The 22020-nt window shown below is 32.2% G+C and overlaps 1 protein-coding gene across 15 annotated transcripts in view; it reads left to right on the top strand.

Moving 5' to 3' along the window:
• Window positions 1-22020, top strand: part of TANC2 (tetratricopeptide repeat, ankyrin repeat and coiled-coil containing 2) — a gene marked incomplete at its 3' end in the record, with an annotated part of 361692 nt that overhangs the window by 32042 nt on the left and 307630 nt on the right. For all 15 annotated transcript variants that reach the window (XM_082443054.1, XM_082443053.1, XM_082443067.1 and 12 more), the window contains one exon: window positions 6723-6816. In XM_082443054.1, coding sequence (XP_082299180.1) covers window positions 6750-6816 — 67 coding nt within the window. In that variant the 5' untranslated portion in view covers window positions 6723-6749. The remainder of the gene's footprint in view (window positions 1-6722; window positions 6817-22020) is intronic.

Below are 22020 nucleotides of genomic sequence, written 5' to 3'. Positions count from 1 at the left end.
CCCGCGTCCCCTGCATTGGCAGGCAGATTCTTAACCACTGCGCCACCAGGGAAGTCCTCTATAGGCTTTTTTTTTTTTTTTAAAACAGAGAGGTCTTTTTATTTATTTATTTATTTATTTATTTATTTATTTATTTATTTTAGGCTGTGTTGGGTCTTCGTTGCTGTGCACGGGCTTTCTCTAGTTGCGGCGAGAGGGGGCTACTCTTCGCTGCGGTGTGTGGGCTTCTCATCGCGGTGGCTTGTCTTTGTTGCGGAGCATAGGCTCTAGGGGCGCGGGCTTCAGCAGTTGCAGCACTCGGTCTCAGTAGTTGTGGCTCGCGGGCTCTAGAGCACAGGCTCAGTAATTGTGGTGCATGGGCTTAGTTGCTCCGTGGCATGTGGGATCTTCCCGGACCAGGGCTCGAACCCACGTTCCCCTGCATTGGCAGGCGGATTCTTAACCACTGCGCCACCAGGGAAGTCCTCTATAGGCTTTTTAAAAGTTACACTTTATGATATTAAAGAGCTTCTCTTTTATTTCTTGTTTTGTGTAAGTTTTTTAAAAAATAATGAATGAATGTTGAATTTTATCAATTGGTTTTGTTTCATCTATTGATAATATGATTTATTTCTTTTGTTACATGGTAAATTATATTGATTTTCATGTGTTAAATCATTTTTGCATTTCTGAATTAAACCACCACTTGGTCCTGATCTATATATTGGTAGATTTGATTTTGCTATTATTTTGTTTAGAATTTTTGTACTTATGGCAAAAGAGAGGTCTGTAACATTTCTTTCCTGTAACAACCTTGTTGACTTTTGTTATCAAGCTTATGCTGTCTTTAGAAAACATGTTTGGAAATGCTTCCTATTCTTCTGTGGTCTGGAACAATTTGTGTAAGATTGATATTATTTCTTCCTTAAATTGTTGAAATCATCTGGGCCTAGAGTTTCTTTTGTGGCAGAGTGTTTTTACCTCATATAAAAAAGTTCAAAATATAGATATTTAACATAATTTTACATTTAACACATGTATATCCACTACTTAGAATCTTGTGTTAACATTTTGCTATAATTGCTTTATTACATGTGTGCCTTCACTTCCCTCTATCCATCCATCATTTTGTCTTATTTTTTTAATGCATGTCAAAGTAATTGGATATATCAGTGTGCTTTCCTCTAAATATTTAAGCATGAATATCATTAAGTAAAGTTGAATATTTTCTCACTTTTTTCTTCTGAAGTAAAATTTATATGCAATATGATGCATAAATCTGGTGTGAACATTGGCTGAGTTTTGACAAATGTATGCATATGTGTATCCCAAGCTCCCTCAAGATAACAGAATATTACCATCATACTAGAAAATTTTCTCATGCCTTTTCTCAGTTAATTCTCATATGTATCCCTAAGAGACAACCATTATTCTGATTTTTTCTTACCATATATTACTGCATACATTTTAATGTAAGTTTCTTTCACTCAACATATTATATTTTGAGATTTATCTGTGTTGTTGAACATATGAATAGTTCATACCTTTTTATTGCTGAGTAGTATTCCACTGTAAGAAGATCCCACAGTTTATCCATCTTCCTGTTGATGGGCACCTGTGCTAGTTTTTGGCTATTATGAATAAAGCTGCTATGAAAATTGTTGTACTAGTCTTTTTAAGCACATATGTTTTCATTTCTCCTGGGTAAATATGTAAGGGGTGGAGTCATATGTTAGGTATATGCTTAGTTTTATAATAAACTCTCCAAAGCAATTGTACCATTATACTCCTAAAACAATGTATTAAGAATTTCAGTTGCTCTCCATCCTGGTCAATATTTGATATTGTCAGGCTTTAAAAAATTAGCTCTTCTGGTGGGAATATAGAGGTAGCTCGTTGTAATTTGTATTTACCCAATGACAAAATGTTGAGCTCCTTTTATATGTGTGTTAAAAAAGAAGATATATCTTTTTTTAAAAAGTGTCTATTCAAATCTTTTACACATTTAAAAATTGAATTGTCTCTTTATTATCGAGTTGTAGGTGTTTTTTATATATCTTGCATGTTTATTTGTGTTAGATATATGTTTTGTGCATAATTTCTCCCAGTTTGTGATTTGTCTATTCATTTACTCAATGTTATTTTTGATGAGCACATGTTTTTTTACATTTTAATGAATTTTTATGGTTATTACTTGCTGTGTCTAAGAATCCTTTGCCTGCCTCTAAATAATGAAGATATTCTCCTGTGTTTTCTTCTAAAAGCTTTACGATTTTAGCATTTATATGATGTTTGATGTTTGATTTACTTTGAATTAATTTTCATGTGTAGTGTGAGGCACAGATCAAGGTTAAGTTTTAAAAAATGGATATGTATTTGTTCCACCACCATTTGTTGAAAAGACTTTCCTTTACCCATTAATGACTTTGTTGAAAACAAATGACGGTATTAAGTATAGGTCTTTTTCTGCACTAGCTATTATGTTCCATTGATCTAGTTGATGAATCTTACGACAGTACTATACTGTCACAATTACTGGAGCTTTATAGAGTAAGTCTTGATTTCGGGTCTTATAAGTGCTTTAGCTTTTTTTGGTCGTTTCCAAGATTGCTTTGGATGTTCTAGGCTCTTTGCAGTACCATATACATTTTAGAATCAGCTTCTCAATTTACACACAAAAAAAATGCCTGCTGGAATTTGGTTGAGATTGTATTGTTTCTTTAGAGCAATATAGGGAAATTGACAGTTTAAAGATATTGAACCTTCCAATCTGTGAACATAGTATATAGGCATACCTTGTTTTACTATGCTTCGCTTTACTGTGCTTTGCAGATATTGTGTTTTTTACATATTGAAGGTTTGTGGCAACCCTGAGTCGAGCAAGTCTGTTGGCACCATTTTTCCAACAGTATTTGTTCACTTCATGTCTCTGTCACAATTTGGTAGTTCTTGCAATATTTCAAACATTTTCATTTTTTATTATATTTGTTATGGTGATCTGTGATCAATGATCTTTTTTAAAATGGAGGTATGATTTATACAATATTATATTAGTTTCAGGTATACAGCATAGTGATTCAATATTTTTACAGATTGTACTCCATTAAAAGTTACTACAAGATAATGGCTATAATTCCCTGTGCTATACAATATATCCTTGTTGCTTATCTATTTTATGCACAGTAGTTTGTAAGTCTTAATCCCATACCCCTAATTTGCCTCTCCCCTTTGGTAGCCACTAGTTTATTTTCTGTATGTGATCAGTGATCTTTGATGTTATCACTATAAATTGCTGAAGGCTTGGGTGATGGTTAGCGTTTTTTAGCATTAAAGTATTTTAAAATTAAGGTATATATAATACATTGTTTTCTCAGACATAATGGTATTGCATACTTAATAGACTACAGGATAAACATAACTTTCATATGCACTGGGAAACCAAAAAATTCGTGTGACTCACTTTATTGTAGTATTTACTTTTCTGCAGTGGTCTGGAACCAAACCCACAGTATCTCCGAGGTGTGCCTCTGTCTCTACTTATTTAGGTCTTCTTTAATTCTTTTTAAAGCAACCTTTTGTAGTTTTCAGTGTCTTTCGTTAAGGATTTTTGAGTCGATGTTCATGAGGTATGTAATCTGTAATTGTCTTTTCTTATAATCTCTGTTAGATTTTGTGATTAAGATCATGTTGCCCTCTTAAAATGTGTTGGGAAGTATTATTTTTATTTTCTTAAAGAATTTTTATAAGGTTGGTGTTTTTCTTAAATGTTTGCCAGACTTCACCAGTGAAATAGTCTGGCCCGGTACTTTTCTTTGTGGGAAAAGTTTTGATAAATTCAGTTTCTTTAATAGAGATAGAGGTAGTTGAGATTTTCTGCTCAACTTTGTGTTTCATTAAGTTGTATTTTTCAAAGAATTTGTTTCATGTAAAATGTTAAATTTGGTGTAAAGTTGTTCGTATATCTTCCTATTTAGAAAAAGGCTTTAGTATCTGAAATGATGTCCCTTATTGCATTCCTGATATTGGTAATTTCCATCTGTTTTTCTTGATCAGCCTTGCTACTAGGTTTTTCAATTTTGCTACTTTTCAGAAATCCATTGTTTGACTTTTTTGATTTTATCCATTTTGGATTTGTTTTCTGCTTCACTCATTTTTGCTCTTTACTCTTTCTTTCCATTTACTTTCTTTGGATTTGGTTTGCTGTTTGTTTTTGAACTTCTTGAGATAGAAGTTTAGCTATTGATTTTGACCCTTCTGTTCTAATACTGCATTTAAGGTATACATTTATTTATAAACATTGCTTTAGTTACATCCCGTATGTTTCTCTAAGTCATTTTTTCATTATCATTCATTGCAAATATTTTTAAATTTCCATTGTGATTTATTTACTTTTTTTGACTCATGGGTTATTTAGAAGTGCATCACTTAATTTTCAAGCAGTAGGGGATTTTCTCCATTTTTAAAAATTATTCACTTGTAATAATTTGCATTGTAGTCAGAGAATATACTCCCAAAGAGTTCAGTGCTTTGAAATTTATTGAGACTTGCTTTATAACCCAGCATATGGTCATTTTGGTATATGTTTTGTGTATAGTTTGTGTATTCTCTTTTTATTTGGAAGAGCGTACTGTACATATCTTTGTAAGTCTAGTTGGTTAATTATGTAGTTCAAATCTTCTATCAATATATCTTAAGTAAATTTTTTGTCTGCTTGACTTGTAGCTATTGACAAATGTGTGTTAGTCTCCCATGTGATTATGGATTTGTCTGTATCATCTATTAGTCTTGGATATTCTTGCTTTATATATTTTTAAGCTTTGTTGTTGGGTCCATTGAGGTTTAGAATTAGGGTATCTTCTTGTTGGTATGACTTTTTAATTATTAAGAAATATCTTGCCTTGTCTACTTTGTCTGATATTGGCATAGCTATGCTAGCTTCTTTTTAATGGGTTTTTGTGTGGTATATCTTTTCTCATCATTTTATATTTAATCTTTCTGTGTCCATAAATAGTCTTTTAGTAGAGTATTTGACATAATAACAGATATAATTTAAGTTTAAAGCTACCAACATACTATTTGTTTTATATTTTATCCACAGGTACTGTGCTTTTTCTCTCACTTCTTACCTTCTTTGGTTCAGTCAGATATTTTAATCATTCTTTTTCTCACATCAGTTAGCTTTTAATGGCTATCCTAGAAATTACTACATGAATTTTGAGTTGTTGCAGTCTAGTGTAAATTATTACTTCTGCCACTTCCTGCACAATGTAGACAGATATCTTGCACACTTTAACTTCGTTTACCCCACTCCTCACTTTTCTGTCATTGTCGTTATGCATTTAAAATCTCTATATATTTTAAACTTAACAAGTTAGTAATGTTATTTTTTACAATTATTGTTCATTCATATTTGCCAATATGCTTACTTTTCTATGGCTCTTCCTTTTTGCATTTCTATGTTTTTTTCTAGTATCATTTTCCTTCTGTTGGAAGAACTCCCTTTTAGTATTTCTTTTACTGATAAATTCCTTGTTTTTGTTCTGAAATCACCTTTATTTCATTTTCATTTTTCAAAACATTTTAAACTGTGAATAGATTTCTTGATTGGCACCTCTTTTCTTTCAGAAATTTTAAGCAGTCATTCCATTGTCTTGTGCCATTCAGCATTTCTATTGAAAGTTATCTCTCAGTCTGTTGATTCTTCTTTCAGTGTGTTTATTTTTTCCCTAGCTGCTTAAAGATGTGGCTTTATGTCTCATCAATGTTAGGAAATTCTTGATTGTTGTCACTTCAGATAACGTTTCTTTATTATTTTTTCTTTCTTTTTTTCTGGGATTTCAATGATATGTATGTTAGAACCTTTCAAAGGATTCCATATGCCTCTCATACTCTTCTGTAGTTTTCAACCTTTAATTTCTCTGTGCTTTGGTTCAGAGATTTTCTATTAACCTCTGTTCTAATTCACATTTGCTCTGTTCAATCTGCTGCAGGTGCCAAGTATTGACACTTGGGAAATTTTGCTGTGCAGAGCAAGGATATAGGAGCAGTAATTGGTCCTTGTGGGAATACAGAGAGGGACTTATTTGTTTTTGGTTAAGACATACTAGCATGTTTATGTTATGACTGGAATGATTCAGTAGAGAGAAAAAAATTAAAGCCGCGTGAAAGAGAAAAGGAAGATGATTTTTAGATAAAAGTTCTTGAGGTGAGAGAGGACATAATCCAAAGCACAATCAGCAGGATTTTCCTTTGATAGGAGTGGGACATACAGAGGTTAGTAGTATATCTGTATACTGATGTACTCATATATATTAGTAGTCTTGTGAGGTGGAATTCTGGCTTGACCAATGGGAAATAGGCATCTATTCTTAAGTTCTGAACTCTTAAACTTTGGGTGTGTGTATTGAGCATATGGGAAAATTGTCCAAGAAATGGAGAGCCTGGTGGAAGGGTAAACTGTATTTATACCTACCTAATTGTTTTCTATTTCTGTGTACCCTCAGTGATGTCTACCTTTGTCTCTTAGGGTACTCAAAGTATTATAGTATATTTTTAAGAAACAACATAAATGTTTAATTAAATTAAATTATTTAAATAAATGTTTCTCTCATGTAGTTAAAATTTCTGTACTATATATTTAAACAGAGTAGTTAATTCCTTATAGCACATTTAAAATTAATTCTTAATAGTATTTTGAATAGAAAACCAAGTTTTCTAACGTTTTCCCACATTTTCTTTTACAGTTTTGTGAATACTAGACTAGCACAACCATGTTTCGGAATAGTCTCAAGATGCTTCTTACTGGAGGGAAATCAAGTCGTAAGAACAGATCAAGTGGTGAGTGACTCTGCTACATTTATTCTGTGTGATGTTTTAGAAAAGAAAGTTCTCTTAGGGATCTGAATTAGTGCTACAATACTTTATATATTTATTTATTAAATGGCTTATTTAATTTAGAAAAAAAGAAAGTGTATGTTCCTGTAGGCTGTCAGACTCTTTATAAGAGGAACACTTGATGAACACTCATCAGGAATAGTCAGGTAAAGGAAGAGTTTATGAAAGAAAAATATTTATTTCTTATATATGAGAGTATAATGCTTTTGTGAACTATGTATTAAAGACTTTCTAGACCTAAATTTACTTTTGAATTAACATGTGAAATTATTTCAGTCCTAGATACTCTTTGGGGAATGAGACTAAAAATAATAGAAACTGTCCTCAAAGGGTTATACAGAAAGTGAAATATAAGTTGAACATTTTTCTAGTCATTAAAATAAAGATTTTTTTAAAAAAACAAGAGTGTAATTCTTAGGCTTTTAAGGTAAAAACAAACCAAAACTGTATAGATAATTTTTTGGGAGAAATGTTGAAGATTAATGTACTAAATGTTTGTTTTCTGCAAATGGGTTGTTGGTATTTATCATGTTCTTTTCTTTAATTGAAGTATAGTTGATTTACAATATTGTGTTAGTTTCAGGTGTGCATCATAGCGATTCAGTATTTTTGCAGATTATATTCCATTATAGGTTATTATAAGATAATGGATATAATCCCCGGGGCTATATAGTATATCCTTGTTGCTATTATATCCTTTTAATCTTTTCAATTTCCTAATTTTTATGCATTTTACAAGTTTTCATAAGTAGTATTATGTTCATTATCATTCTCTTCAAAATGTTTTTTAGCTCTCTTTGTGATTTCTTCTTGATCCATAGGTATTTAAAGTATAATTGTTAATTTCCAAACAGTTGATGATTTCCTGGTTATCTTATTATTAACTTAGCTTAATTGTACTCTTATCAGGGAACCTATCCTGTATTTTATTCTTTTCATATTTATTGAGATTTCCCTTACAGCTCAGCATATGATCAATTTAGTCTAATGTTCTAGATGCACCAAATAATGTAGATTCTGCAGTTATTGGGTGTAGTGTGGGTCAGTTTTTGTTAATGGTAGTCCTCAAACGTTTTATATCCTAACTTATTTTTTAAAAATTATTTACTGAGAAAGGTGTGATTAAATCTCACACTTTGATTGTAGAATTGTCTATATTTGAAAGATATCTTATTAGATGCATTGAAATTTAGACTTACTATATCTTCCTGGTGAATTAGCTGTTTTACCATGATGAAATGTCCCTCTGTATTTTTAATAATGCCTTTTGTTTGAAAGCTGACTTTGTCTAATGTTAGTATAGCTATACTAGCTTTCTTTTGATTAGTATTTATAAGGTATAATTTGTTCCATTCTTTTATTTTCAACATATATATCTGGTTATACTGTTAATAGCACATAGTTGAATTTTCTTTTTTTATTCATTCAGACAAGTTTTTCTCTTAAGGGAGATGTTGGTTCGTCTACAGTAATTCAACCAGTGATACATTTGGGTTTAAATATAACATATTGCTGTGTGTTTTGTGCTTGTCCTGACTGTTCTATGCTTTTTCTCTCTCCTTTATTGCTTTATTTTGGATTGATCAAAAGATTTTTTATATTCCACATCTCTCCTTATTGACTTGGAGATTATATACTCTTATAATTCATTCAGTGGTTAGTTTAAAGATTAAAACATCAATCAAAGTTTGATATCAATTGGTACTTTTACCCCCTTCCTGGACAATGGAAGAGCCTTATAATCTTTACACCTATATGTATTTAAACACCACAAGACATTGTTATTGTTTTATGTAGTCACTGTTGTTTGGGTTTATTCACATATTTGACATTTTTATTGATATTCGTTCCCTCCTGCTTCCTTCACTTTCTAGATGGGATCACCAAATTTCTTTTTGTTTGTAGAACACCCTTTAAAATTTCCTTTAGTTGGGATCTTGATGTGGTGATTTTACTTTGTGTTTAGTTATCTGAAAGTGTCTTTATTTTGCCTTTATTTTTGTAGGATGTTTTTGCTGGGAGTGGAATTATAGGTTGGCAGTTATTTTCTTTCAGCACTTTGAAATATTGTTCATTGTCTTCTGGCTTCTTGAATTATTTCTGGTGAAAAGTCAACTGTCAGTCTAATTGCTCCCTCTTTAAAGGCAATCTGTCGTTTTTCTCTTTGTTTTTAGTTTTCTACATTTACATTGATGTGCCTAGGAGTGGTTTTCTTTTTAATCTGTCTTTGTTTCTCTTCTATTTATTTATGTTTGTAGGGTTTTTTGAATCTGTGGCTTGATGACTTTCATCAGTTTTGGAAAGCTATTACTCATTATCTCTTCAAATTTTATTTTTTTCCCTTTTTTCTCTTTCTCCTTTCTTTCTAGGACTCCAGTTATGCATTTGATAGACTACATGCATGTCATCTATGTCTCTTACACTCTCTTTCTATTCTTTTGTCTCTATATGCTTTATGTTGGATATTTTCTTTTTATCTATCTTATAGTTCACTAATTCACTCTTCATTGGTATATAATCTGCTCTTAACCACATTCAGTTCTTAATTTTAGTTTTTGTATATTTCAGTTCTAGAACTTCCATTTGCTTTAAAAAATTTTTTTTAAATTTGGAAATACTTTTTTTTTATTAATTTTTTTTGGCTACGCTGTGTGGCTTGCAGGATCCTTGTTCCCTGAGCAGGGATTGAACCCAGGCCCTTGGCAGTGAAAGCACAGAGTTCTAACCACTGGACCTCCAGGGAATTCCCAAAATTTGGAAATAATTTTAAGCTTACTGAAAGGTTGCAGCAGTAGTACAAAGAACTCCATATACCCTTGCACAGATTCATGAACTTTTCACCGCACTTGTTTGATCATTCTCTCTCTATACGTACACACGCACAGTGTCTCCGTTTCTCCCCTACTTCACCCTTTCTCTCTCTCTCACTCTTTTTTAAATCACTTGAGGGTGGGTTAAATACATCATGCCCCTTTACTCCTAAAAATTTCAACAGGTATTTCTTAAGGAAATTCTTTTTTATACCACAGTCCAGTTATCAACCTCAAGCAGTTTAAGATTGATATAATACTTTTATCCAATCTACCATCTATTCTCCAAGTTTTGTCAGTTTACCTAGTAATTTTTTAAAAAAGAATTTTCCCCCTTCGTTTCCAAGATCCAGTCTAGAATAAGGTATTATATTACTTGTTATGTCTTTTTACTCTCATTTAATTTGAAACAGTTTCTCAGCCTTTCTTGACATGTTTGAAGAATAACTAGAATGCTCCTAATTTTATATTTGTTCTGATTTTTTTTTAATGATTAGATTCAGGGTATGTTTCTGTGGTCTGAATGTTACATAAGTTCTTTTCTTCTTGGGTTATCACAGCTGGAGGCACATAATGTCCATCTGTCACTCATTAGTGATTTTGATGACCAAATCAGTGTACTGTCCAGTTTCTCTGCTATATAGATACTAATTTTCCCCTTTCAACTTAAAAACAGTCTGCAGGTAGACACCATTAGGTTCTTTTTATTTTTTTCTGTTCTTTGTCAGTACTATTCTCAATCTTGTCTCTTATCTTTTATAAATATAGACCTACCATATTTATGTCTATATTTTTCTGTCTAACTCTAAATGTGTCTGTTTCTGATGGTTTTTATTAATAATTTTATTTCCTCCTATGCCTCTTTTTATTTTTTTTTCCCATGAGCTTTTCATTTTGGGTTAATTTTAGTTTTACAGAAAAGTTGCAAAGATAGTACAGAGAATTCCTGTATATCCTTTACCTAATTTTCCCAACTGTTACATCTTATATTACCATGGTGCATTTGTCAAAACTAAGAAACCAACATTGGTATATTGCTATTAACTAAACTCCACACTTTTATTTGGATTTCATTAGCTTTTTCATTAAACTCCTCATTGTGTTCCAGAATTGAATCCAGAGAACTACATTGCATTTAGGTATTGTATCTCCCCAGACATTAACTGGATTTAGCAGAAGACGAATAATAGTTGACGTCACCCCACTGGTCACTTTTTGAAAGACACACACACACACGCACACAGAGTAACTCATACATGTCAGAGATCCAGGCTGCCTCCACATTTGACACTTAAAGAAATGGTTTATCCAAAATTTATTTTCTGGTCAAGAACTATGATTTCCTTAGACACCTACAGTTGTTCACTTTTAACACCAGCAGTAGGATTTTCTGTCACTTCACAACAACTAATCCATATAAAATAACTAGTAGAAAACAGTAAAGCCATATTAAGATGCAGATGCTGGGTAGACTTTTTGCCCTGAGTACCAGGTGAGTGATTTATTTCCACATACTACCCTTATTAGAGGTAGGCACCAAATTTGTGCTTTAGCAAAATTACAAATTATTGTATCCTAGACTTCTGAGTAACTACTGCTTTAGTAGCAATCATATTATTAAATCCATATATGTCAAGGTTCTACTGTATTATTAAAGCTTATTATTTTGATTTACTAGGTATTTAATTATGTCAGTAATGATTTCAGGGGGTCTTATTCTAGTGTTTATTCTTCTCCATGGCTTTTCATGTAAAATGTTTATAATTTAGAGTAGTTGTAAGTTAGAGTAGTTATAAAAATAGTGATTTATATTATATATGGCAAGAATTTATAGAGAAGCAGTATTTTTTTTTCAAATGTACTCTAAGACAAGAGTTCCAAAGCAAGAATAAATTTGATATTTAAAGAAAAAGTGTGTATATGGGATGATACCATTAATGTTTTCATCATTACAGTTTTTTTCTTTAATCATTAATGAATAATTGGGTGGGTACTTTATTCTTTATATTAACTTTTGGCTCATGGCTTATTTTTAAAATTAGTAAAGTAAGTTTTCTCATGGCATAATCTTTTTTTTGTTTTGTTTTAGGGAACCAATTTAGTTTTTAGTTTGAAAAGCACTTGTAATAAAGGAAATTGACTGTTCTAATTTGTCCTTTAAATAGTTGATCTCAACTCTTGTGTGGGGCACTAGGTAAATATTTAACAGAAATAGATTTTATATCAAGTAATAACAAATGAATTTTCTCAAAGTTTTCCCTCTAAGGATATGTGAATATCAGCTTTGAATTTTATAGCTTAATTCAGTTTTATGATGTGAAAATTGTTTCTGATGTACATAGGACTTGGAACTCTTGTTTTGTGAAAAGACAACTGTGTGGCTCTTTTGAATTATGAGTTACAAAGAAATGATGTGTGTTTTTATGTTTTCTAAAAATTAAATGTTTATGTATTTTTTTCTTAACTGTTGTTTTTATTATTTAAAATCATGCAAGTAATTAGTAAAAGTTCCAATATGTTTCTTTGATATAACTAAGCCACTATTTGGTATCATTGTATCATTGTTTTGGTAAACCATCACTCAGGTATGAGGGGGGCAAAATACTGTCAATTTCAGATATTCAAGAACTCAGGAAGTATAGTACCCTTAATATAACACAGCCATTGGGAGAAAAAAAATATCTTGAGGCTGTCTCCTACCAAAATAAAAAATAAATGTGAGGAAAGAAGGAGATGCACAAAGAAAAGTGAGCAAAGTAAGTAAAACTTACAGTTAAATATAAATAATTCCTGATTGTGTACTACAACAGTAGAATTTGTTCCAGGAATGCAAAGACGTTTCTATATCAGAAAATCAACGTAAGTTTTTTACTTAGAAAAAAAATTTAAAACCACATTATCATATCATTATATTCTAAAAAAGCATTTTATACATCTGAGCAGCCATTAAAAACATTAAAATAGAAAAAGGATACTTTAAATGTAATAAAGAGTATTCACCAAATCCAACAGCCAGCATCATTCTAAACAAAGAAATGGATCAGCCATTTTCATTAAAACAGAAACATGATAGAGATTTCTCCTATTGCCACTCTTTTTCAAAATTGTTTGGAAGGTTCTAGTATACAATAAAGACAAGAAAATAAAGTGACTAATATAAATATTGGAAAAGACAAGACAGTGTCATTTTTATTTTTAAGCAAGGTAAAAACCCCAGAGAATCCAGTAAATACTTACTAGAAATAATAATGTAATTTGGCAAGGTGGTTAGCACTTTTAGCCCTACCAATATTTCCTGATTAGAAATGTAAATGAGAAAAAAATTACATTCACAATGATAACAGCCATCAAATTCTCAGGAATAGATTTGACAAGAAACCTTATTGAAGTGTGTAAGACTTGGACAAATGGAAAGACATATCATGCTTCTGGATTTACACATAAATTTGTTTCAGTTCCATTCAGGAAACAGCAGGTTCATTTTCAGTTGGGTAAAATAACTTTAAAAATTCTATGGAAGAATAAGTATGAAAAGGAATAATTGATTTTGGTCAGGGTATGACTTACAAGATATTAAAACTAGCTGTAAATACTTGGTTACATACGCACATAGGCTAGACATATGTCTAAGAAAGAGAGCAAAGAAAACCATGGCATTACTGAGGCAAGAGCATTATTGCCACTTCATTTTGTGGCTCTGTCCAACACATTGTAGGACACAAATGCCATTATGACCAAAAGATACATTCTAAATTTGGGAACAGCCAGAAGCTGTCTTTGATTTAGACTTAAACTAGGGATAGAATGGAGGTGTTAGAGCTTATGTTTTCTGGCATCATTGTATTACCTTTAATGCTTGGGGCACTGATTCTTCTGTGATGTTTTGTGACTTGTTCATGGTGGATCATTTCCGATGTGTTTTCTAAGTTTGTTTATAAGCTCATCTCAGGCAGGAATTGTTTTCTGTGAGGATCCTGTGCTGTTAGTTATTGTAATGGTCTCTTGCTAGGCACTGCACTGGTATCACAGGCCACGGACTGATTTTTTTTAAGTTTTTTGTTGTGGTAAATATATATAATATAAAGTTCACTATTTTAACCATTTTTAATTTTACAATTTATTGGCATTAATTACATTCACCATGTTATGCAACCACCACCACTATTTCCCCAAATTTTTCATTACCCCAAGCACAAACTCTGTACCCATTAGGCAGTAACTCCCCATTTCCTCCTCTCCCCAGCCCCAATAACCTCGAATCTTTCTGTCTCTGTGAATTTGCCTTTTCTAGATATTTCATGTAAGTGTAATCATACTATTTTGTCCTTTTGTATGTAGCTTATTTCACCTAGCATAATGTTTTCAAGGTTCATTCCTGTTGTAGCATGTATCAGAAGTTCATTCCTTTTTATGACTGAATACTATTCCTTTGTATGTGTATGCCACATTTTGTTTATCCATTCATCTGTTGATAGACACTGGTTTATTTCCATTTGAATAATGCTGCTCTGAGCATTGTCATACAGGTATCTGTTTGAGTCTCTGTTTTCAGTTTTTGGGGGGAATATATCTAGGAGTGGAATTGCTGGTCATATGGGGAAATGTACAGGGTTTTGTGTGAACATGTGCTTTCATTTCTTTGGGGTAAATGTCCAGGGGTACAGTTGCCAGGACGTATTTTAGTTGCATGTTTAGTTTTTAAAGAAAGTGCCATCTCTTTCAGAGTGTCTATACCATTTTACATTCACACCAGCAATGTGTAAGTAATCCAGTTTCTCCTCATCCTTGCCAGCATTTGGTGTTGTTACTATTTTAATTTTAATTATTTTGATAAGTGTGTATTGGTATCTCATTGTGGTTTAATTTTCATTTCCCTAGTGGCTAAATGATACTGATCATCTTTTCATGTGCTTATTTGCCTTCTGTATGTCTTCTTTGGTGAAACATCTCTTCATGTCTTTTGGCTGTCTTCTAATTGGGCTGTGTGTGTGTGTGTGTGTGTGTGTGTGTGTGTGTGTGTATTAAGTTTTGAGAGCTCTTTTTATATTCTAGCCTTTGTCAGATATGTTGTTTGCCAGTATTTTCTCCCAGCCTATTGATTGTCTTTCTATCTCCTTAGCAGGGTCTTTTGTAAAGTTTTTAATATTTATGAAGTCCAGTTCATTGTTTTACTTTTATAGATCATGATTTGGTTTCTGTCAACAGATGTTTATTCATTAATCACTAAGTACTGGGTAGTGTACTGGTTGCCTGATATTTGAGTTTGAGTTAATTTCTCTTTAACCCCTTCATGAGCAAAAACCAGTCCATCTGTGAAAATAGGGCACTTTGTTAGAAGCATTTGTTATTGGCATTCCCTCCGCCCTCCTCACCACCACCAACTGGGCATTGAAATTAATTAAAATCTTCATTGCTGTCTGAATAGTGAATGTTCATAATAAAATGTTCAAAGAAATATGTACAATAGCATTCATGTAAATATACTTTGCTATAAAAATATCTTTTTCCTTCCAGGGACAGTAAGTTTTATTTCACTAATAAACCATGAAATTACAGCATAAGCTTTTCAAGGGTTTTTACCTTTTCTGTACCCTGTTCTAACAAATTTGGTTAGAAAACATACTCCTGTTTAATATGAGGAAAGGATTTTACTTATTTAATTGTAGAGCTATAGCATCTTTTGTAATAAAACCCAAACCTGTCATATTTTTATTGACTGCTGTTTCCCTTTCTCTTCTCTGCCCATCTATTTGCCCAATTTGTGTTTGTCAGTTGAGATATTTACTCTTTATGAAATTCGTTTGTCCTTGCCAATTAAGATAGGCTGTCATAGAACTTGAGGGGAAAAGTCATTAGAGGAAATGACAGAGTGTGGCTGTGTTAAAAAGAAGAAGGATTCTTATTCGGTGGTGGGCTGTGAAAATGAACATGACTGGAGAGTGAAAAAAGTGGTGAGAGCCTTGAAATTGCATTTTGAAACATATCTGATTTGACTGGTTTTATTTATATTTCAAGTATTTGTGGTGGTTTAGCAATTAAACTAATAGCACTTCTCATCAGATAGACACATACACTTGCACTCATGTTTTCACCTCTATTTCCAGTTTTATTTTTATCCTATTTATTCAGAGTTGTTTGAGTTATGCTGACTTCACAAGATGAATTGTCATGGTTTCATCTTTTACGGTGCTTCATGTATCATATAAATTATTTATTCCTTGAAAGTTTAGTGGAACTCAGACATAAAAATGGCTAGCCTGAGCTTTTTGGGGGTTTTTTAGGTAGTTTTTTGACAGTATTTTCTATTTTATTTTCATCAGTGTAATTAGGTTTCCTTTAGGCAATTTGGATAATTTATTGTTTTCCTAGAAAATGTCCATTTCATTGAGATTTTAAAATTTATTTGTATAAAGTTATAAATATTGTGTTCATTTGAGTTTAATTCAGTTTCTCCTAATATTGAATGTTTTTATATTTTCTGTCTCTTAGCTTTGAGGCTTATATATTTTATTAGCTTTTTCAGAAGATCCAACTCTTGATTTTACTAATTTTCTGTTTATTTTTCTTCTCATTTACATTTGAATTTTCTATGATATAGCTTATGCTGTATTCCATAAATTTTGATATATAGTATTCTCAGTATTAACTTTTTACATAGTATGATTTTACTGGAACATAGCCACACCCATTCGTGATAGAGACTGTACAGCCCACACTCCTGAAATACTTATGATCTGACCCTGTGAGAAAGTTTGCCAACTTTTGCTTTAAAACATTGAGGGTTTTGTTTTTTTATTTTTGGTTTTTTTTGGCTGTATTTTGATCAGATCTTATAACTATCTAATGGATGCTAGAAAACAAAATGTATTTTCTTTTTATAGGGCAAAGTTTGCTATATTTCTTAAGTAAACTTAACTGCTTTTTTTAGCTACTGTATGTTAATGTTTTGCTTAGTTGAGCTTCTGATACTTTGGCCTTAAATCTATCTAGATTTTGTATTTAAGGTGTATCTCTTGTTGTAAATATGTAGTTTTGTCTTGTTGAATCCAATCTGATTTTCTGTTTTTAAATGCTATATTCAGTCCATTTACATTGACTATATAACTATTGATGTGATTTGGTTTCAGTTTCTCATCTTGCTCTTTGTTTCTTTTGCATTCATGTGTTCCTCGTTCTTTTTTTTCCCCTGTTCCCTGTCTTTTTTAGAATTTATGAAATATTTTAAATTCTGTTGTCTTGGCCTTTTAGCTATACCTTCTTGGATTTTTTAAAAAAGAGACTGTGCAAAGGATTACCATATGCATCTTTAACTTTTTATGGTTTAACTTGAAATTTTATTCTACTACTCTGTGAGCACTGTAAGGACTTTAGAATATTTAATTCTATTTATATCCCACTTTTTGTTGTCCTGTATTGTACTTCCACTGTAGTATTGATATATATCCCACAATACATTTGTTACTTTAAGTAGTCATTAGTCTTTAAGATGCTTTTTAAATGTCTTAAAAAATATTAACCCATATATTTCCTTCTTCTAGTATTCTTCATTCCTTTTTGTAAAATGGTGTTTTATCTGGGATAATTTTTTTTTCACCCTGCAGAACTTCCTTTGCATTCTTGAGGTGTAGGTCACTGGCAGTGAATTATCTCAGCTTTCATTTACTCATAATGCTTTAACTATACCTTCATTTTTGAAGGATATTTTCCCTGGGTATAAAATCTTAGATTGGCAGTTCTTTTCTTTCGACACTTTAAAGATGTTATTCTGTTATTTTTTGTTTCTGATAAGCAGTTGGCAATCATTCTCATTGTTTTTGCCTTTGAATGAAATGTGATTTATTTATTTATTTTATTTAGTATGGCTGCTTAAAAAATTTCTTTATCTTGGCTGTTAGCATTTGGCTATGATATACCTAGGTGTATGCTTCTCTTTCTGTTATATTGTTTGGATTTTGGTGAGCTTCTTGAGTCTAAGTGTTGATGTCTTTCATCAGTTGTGGAAAACCTTAGCCATTATTTCTTAAGGCATTTCTTCTATCCTTTTTTCATCTGTGTTTTGGAACTTTTAGTTTGTACATTAGATTGTTTGATATTACCTAATACATCTCAAACTGTTCTTTTTCTTTGTTTTTTTTTTTGGTAATTTTCCCCCTTGGTTAATTTATGTTGGCCTGTCTTCAGGTTTATTAATATTTTTCTGCTGAGTCCAGTCAGCTTTTAAGCCCAGTCAGTTAATTCTTAATTTAGATAGTGTTTTTCAGTTATAGAATGTTCATTTGGTTCTTTTAAAGATAGTTCATTTCTCTGTTGAAATTTTTAATCTTTTCATCTGTTTTTTCTGTTTTTAACCTTTTTTTACTTTTACATAATAGCTAAAAATAATAGTTTAATAGCTGATGTGTCTGCTAAGTCCTGCATTTAGGTCAGATGTGTATCTGCTTCTGTTAATTCTTTTGCTGCTTCACACATCTCATCATTTTTCTGTTGTTTATCAGATATTGTGTTTAAAAGATTTGTAGAGGCTAGAGTAAATAATATTTTTCCCTTGATGAAATAAAATTCATATTTTAAGGCAGGACAAGAAAAAATAAACGTAAAATTCCCTCTCTGTGTTTGTTTGGGCCTTCTCCCTCCCTAATGTGCAGTGTGCATCTGCATTACGCATTAACCAGAGCTCCTCAAAGGTGGGAGTGCCTGCTCAACTGTAAAGGTAAATTTTTTTTTCTTCCTTCTGACGCTAGCAATGTAATTTTTTAAAAGAATAGTGTTCTTTCCCAGCTCTGTAGGGGTCATGGTGCCTTGCTGTTCGCTTTGTACGTGTTTACTTGGACTGTGTATCCTTGGTGAACTTTATGTAAAATCAGTATATCATTTTGATGTATGATCCTTTGTCTCAAAAATGTATATGACTATGCCTTCAACTTCTAACAGGTGGAACAGTTCTCAGAGCTTTCTGAGAATCTGCTTCCTGGGTTATAATCCTCAGTTTGGCTTGAATAAAATTCTCTTTTTTCTTCTTAACTTGATAGTTAATTGAATTTTCGTCAACATGTAGAGAGGGAAAGCTTTTTCCTATGTAAGACAGCTATGGTGAGGGTCTGCTCTCTTGGACCTGATGGAGGGTTGAGGTGGATAAGAGCTAGGTTGCAGTTTAGTTTGTCTCAGTTCACATGTGTTTCAGATGTCTAGGTTGAGGTCTGTTCTGTGTGTATGTCAGTCCTCTCCCTTTAGCAGGACTCTGGGATCTAAGTATCATCTCATTATGAGATCTTGCTCAACATTATTGTCAAGCTTCCAGTCTCCCAGATTTTTGTCTCCCTGAATTTGGTAGAAGTCTTGTGTGGAGTATCAGTGGGCAGGGAGAACTAGCTTTGAATTTGGGGTTCCTTCACTTTCTATACCAGGAGTTGACAACCCATGGCCTCCAGGCTAAATCTGGCCTACCACCTGCTTTTGTAAGTAGAATTTTGTGTGGACATAACCATAATCATTTGTTTATGTGTTGTCTGTGTCTGCTTTCATGCTATAAGAGCAGAATTCTATACTTGGGAAAGAGACTAAAATATTTACTATTTGGCCCATTCTGGACAAATTTGGTGGTCGTTAAAAAAATTTGCTGATTTCTCTTTTTTCCCATATTTTTGTTCTTTTTATTTTTTAATTTATTTCTTTAATTTATTTTTATTGAAGTATAGTTGATTTATAGTATTGTGTTATTTCAGGTGTACTTGCCTATGGTAGACCAGTCTTCCTCTTACTGCCCATGCTTTGACTTAGTAAATGGCTTTAGTGATCTTAAATCAACTTCATCATATTATATCAGTCCTAATCTTAGAACCCTGCAATAGATTTCAGTAGGTTTTAGAATAAAGTTTAAAGTCTTTCACTAAGCTTATAGAGCCCCTGGGACTTCCCTGGCCGTCCAGTGGTTAAGACTCCGCACTTCCAATGCAGGGGGCCCCGGTTCGATCCCTGGTCAGGGAACTTGATCCCACATGCTGCAACGAAGAGCCTGCATGCCGCAACTAAAGGATCCTGCGTGTCGCAACTAAGACCCAGTGCAGCCAAATAAATAAATAAATAAATATTTTAAAAAAAGCTTAGAGAGCCCTTGATAATATAAACACTGCCTGCCTCCCCACTCTCCTTCTTTTTTTTTTTTTAATAGATTTTTTTTTTAGAGCACTAAGGTTCATGGCAATATTGAGGGACAGATACAGAGATTTCCCATGTACCGTCTGCCCCTCACATGCATACAGCTTTCTTTTTTTAATAGTCACTGGTCTTTCTTTTCAGTCTCCTCACCAGTCTTCCTTCTCAGTCCTCACCACATTCAAACTCCATCCAGTTACCCTTTCTATCCTTATTGCACATATCACTCTTTGAGGTATTTTACTTTGTTTGCATGGTTTTATTTATTGTTTGCATTCCTTAATAAAGGTAAGTCTTACAAATTCACTGACTGTATTATTCCCAGAATCAGGAATAGTGCCTGGAAATTAGTAGATCAATAAATATTTGTTGAACGGATGAATAAATATACTGTTTTCTCTGACTCACCAGCACTTGCCCTACTCTCATCCTGCTGCCATCTTAATTTTCTTAATTAGAAAATTCTTAGCTTGGCACCTGACCTTACAACTTCTCTAGCCTTATTCCCTATAACTCTTACTCAGAAACTTTCTACTTTATCCAAGTCAATCTTCTTAATGCTTTATATTTTCTGTGACCCTTTGATCATGACATTCACCCTGTCTGGAATAAACTTGCCATTTATACTTAAGTCACCTCTTTAAATACTACCCAGTCAATCATTAAAGTCCAGCTTATATCTTATTCAGGTTCACAATGATCACTCTTGTGTCTCATGTACTGTAGTGTTTATTCCTAATGTGAAACTTAATAATGTAATGCCTTTTATTGCATATAAACTTTCTAGAAATGCTTCCCTAATACAGTTTAACTATCCTAAGGGTAAGAAATGCTCACTGCCTTTTTACCCTCCATCAGTTCATACTGTCATTATATTTACATTTATATATCTATATTTCATTGAAAGAGAATGTAAGATGTTATTTGGTTAAATTTGTTGTCTTCGATAAAACATGTATTGAGTAACAGTTACCTTACATTTGCATGTGTTCTGTGGTTCACAAAAGGAAAAGACTTTAACGTGTTATTACCTCATTTAATCTGTATAGCAAATACCACTCCATTTTACTGATGAGAGATAAAAAGACTTGCCCAAGATAAAAAGACTTTCCCAAGTATCTATAGCTAGTAGAGAGCCATTGGAGTAGAAGCAATTGAATTCTCACTCTTCCTATGTTGCTGTCTCTGAGTAAATGAGACAGTTAGTAACAGAATTAAGTCTAAATTGAGATCTGAACACTACTAAATGTCTTTTATTTGAAGTAGCGAGTCAGTTTTTAACAGATCTTAGGTTGCTAATGATTGTACCAAAACAGAAAGTAGCCAAGAGTTTGGTGACTTCTTTTGGTAGTTGAGAGAGATTTTATTTTAAACTGCATGTATTTTTGCTCTCTGATTTTTTTTTTTGCTCTCTCATTTTTTCTGATTGTTTTTCATGAAAACATTTAAAATATGGGTACCAATTATACATTGTGAGTTGATAATTTATAACTATGATACTAATTTTATTTCTGTAACAAATATGGTTTTACTTTCCTCAGATGAATCTGTGGTATATGTACATAAAGAAATAAAACTTAGAAAAATACTTTGTTCATCTCTGCATAAAGTTGATTCAGATTTAGCATGCATTTATTGAATATTACGTTTCTTGCACTATATTAAACACTTTAATCAAACACTCATTTATTACTTAGTCTACATTAATGTGAAATATGTGTAATATGTGAAAATTGTGGGATGATTTCCTTTTTGCTCACTAAAGATTTTATTTTAGGGAGCCTATAGTTTTGATTAGGAATGGTAAATATCATTTATGGCTATTGTAAAGCATTTAGGTAGTAGTCTGTGGTCAGACCAAGAATGTTATTGGGAACAGAGACATCTCTTATCCATTTTTTTATCCTTGGTCATTGTTTCATAATAAATGTTTGTCACATAGCATGAATTTTCTTAAAAAGTTATAACATTATTTTGTCTTATGTTTTGTTATTCTTTTAAAAGTCATATAAAACTGGTTTTGAATCATTTTAAAACAAATTAACGACCCTTTAAAATAGTGCTGTTTAATAGAACTTGATGTGATGATGGATATATTTTATAAATCTGCATCATCCAGTACTGCAGTGGAAGGAACTTATGACTGCCCCCAAATGTGGTTCATTAAATCATTCCACCAAGATTT

This window comes from Balaenoptera physalus, assembly GCF_965194825.1.
Source record: "Balaenoptera physalus genome assembly, chromosome: 20".
NCBI classification, from domain to species: Eukaryota; Metazoa; Chordata; class Mammalia; order Artiodactyla; family Balaenopteridae; genus Balaenoptera; species Balaenoptera physalus.
Note: the sequence above shows the minus strand (reverse complement) of the source record. Positions and strands in the feature narration are given on the sequence as shown.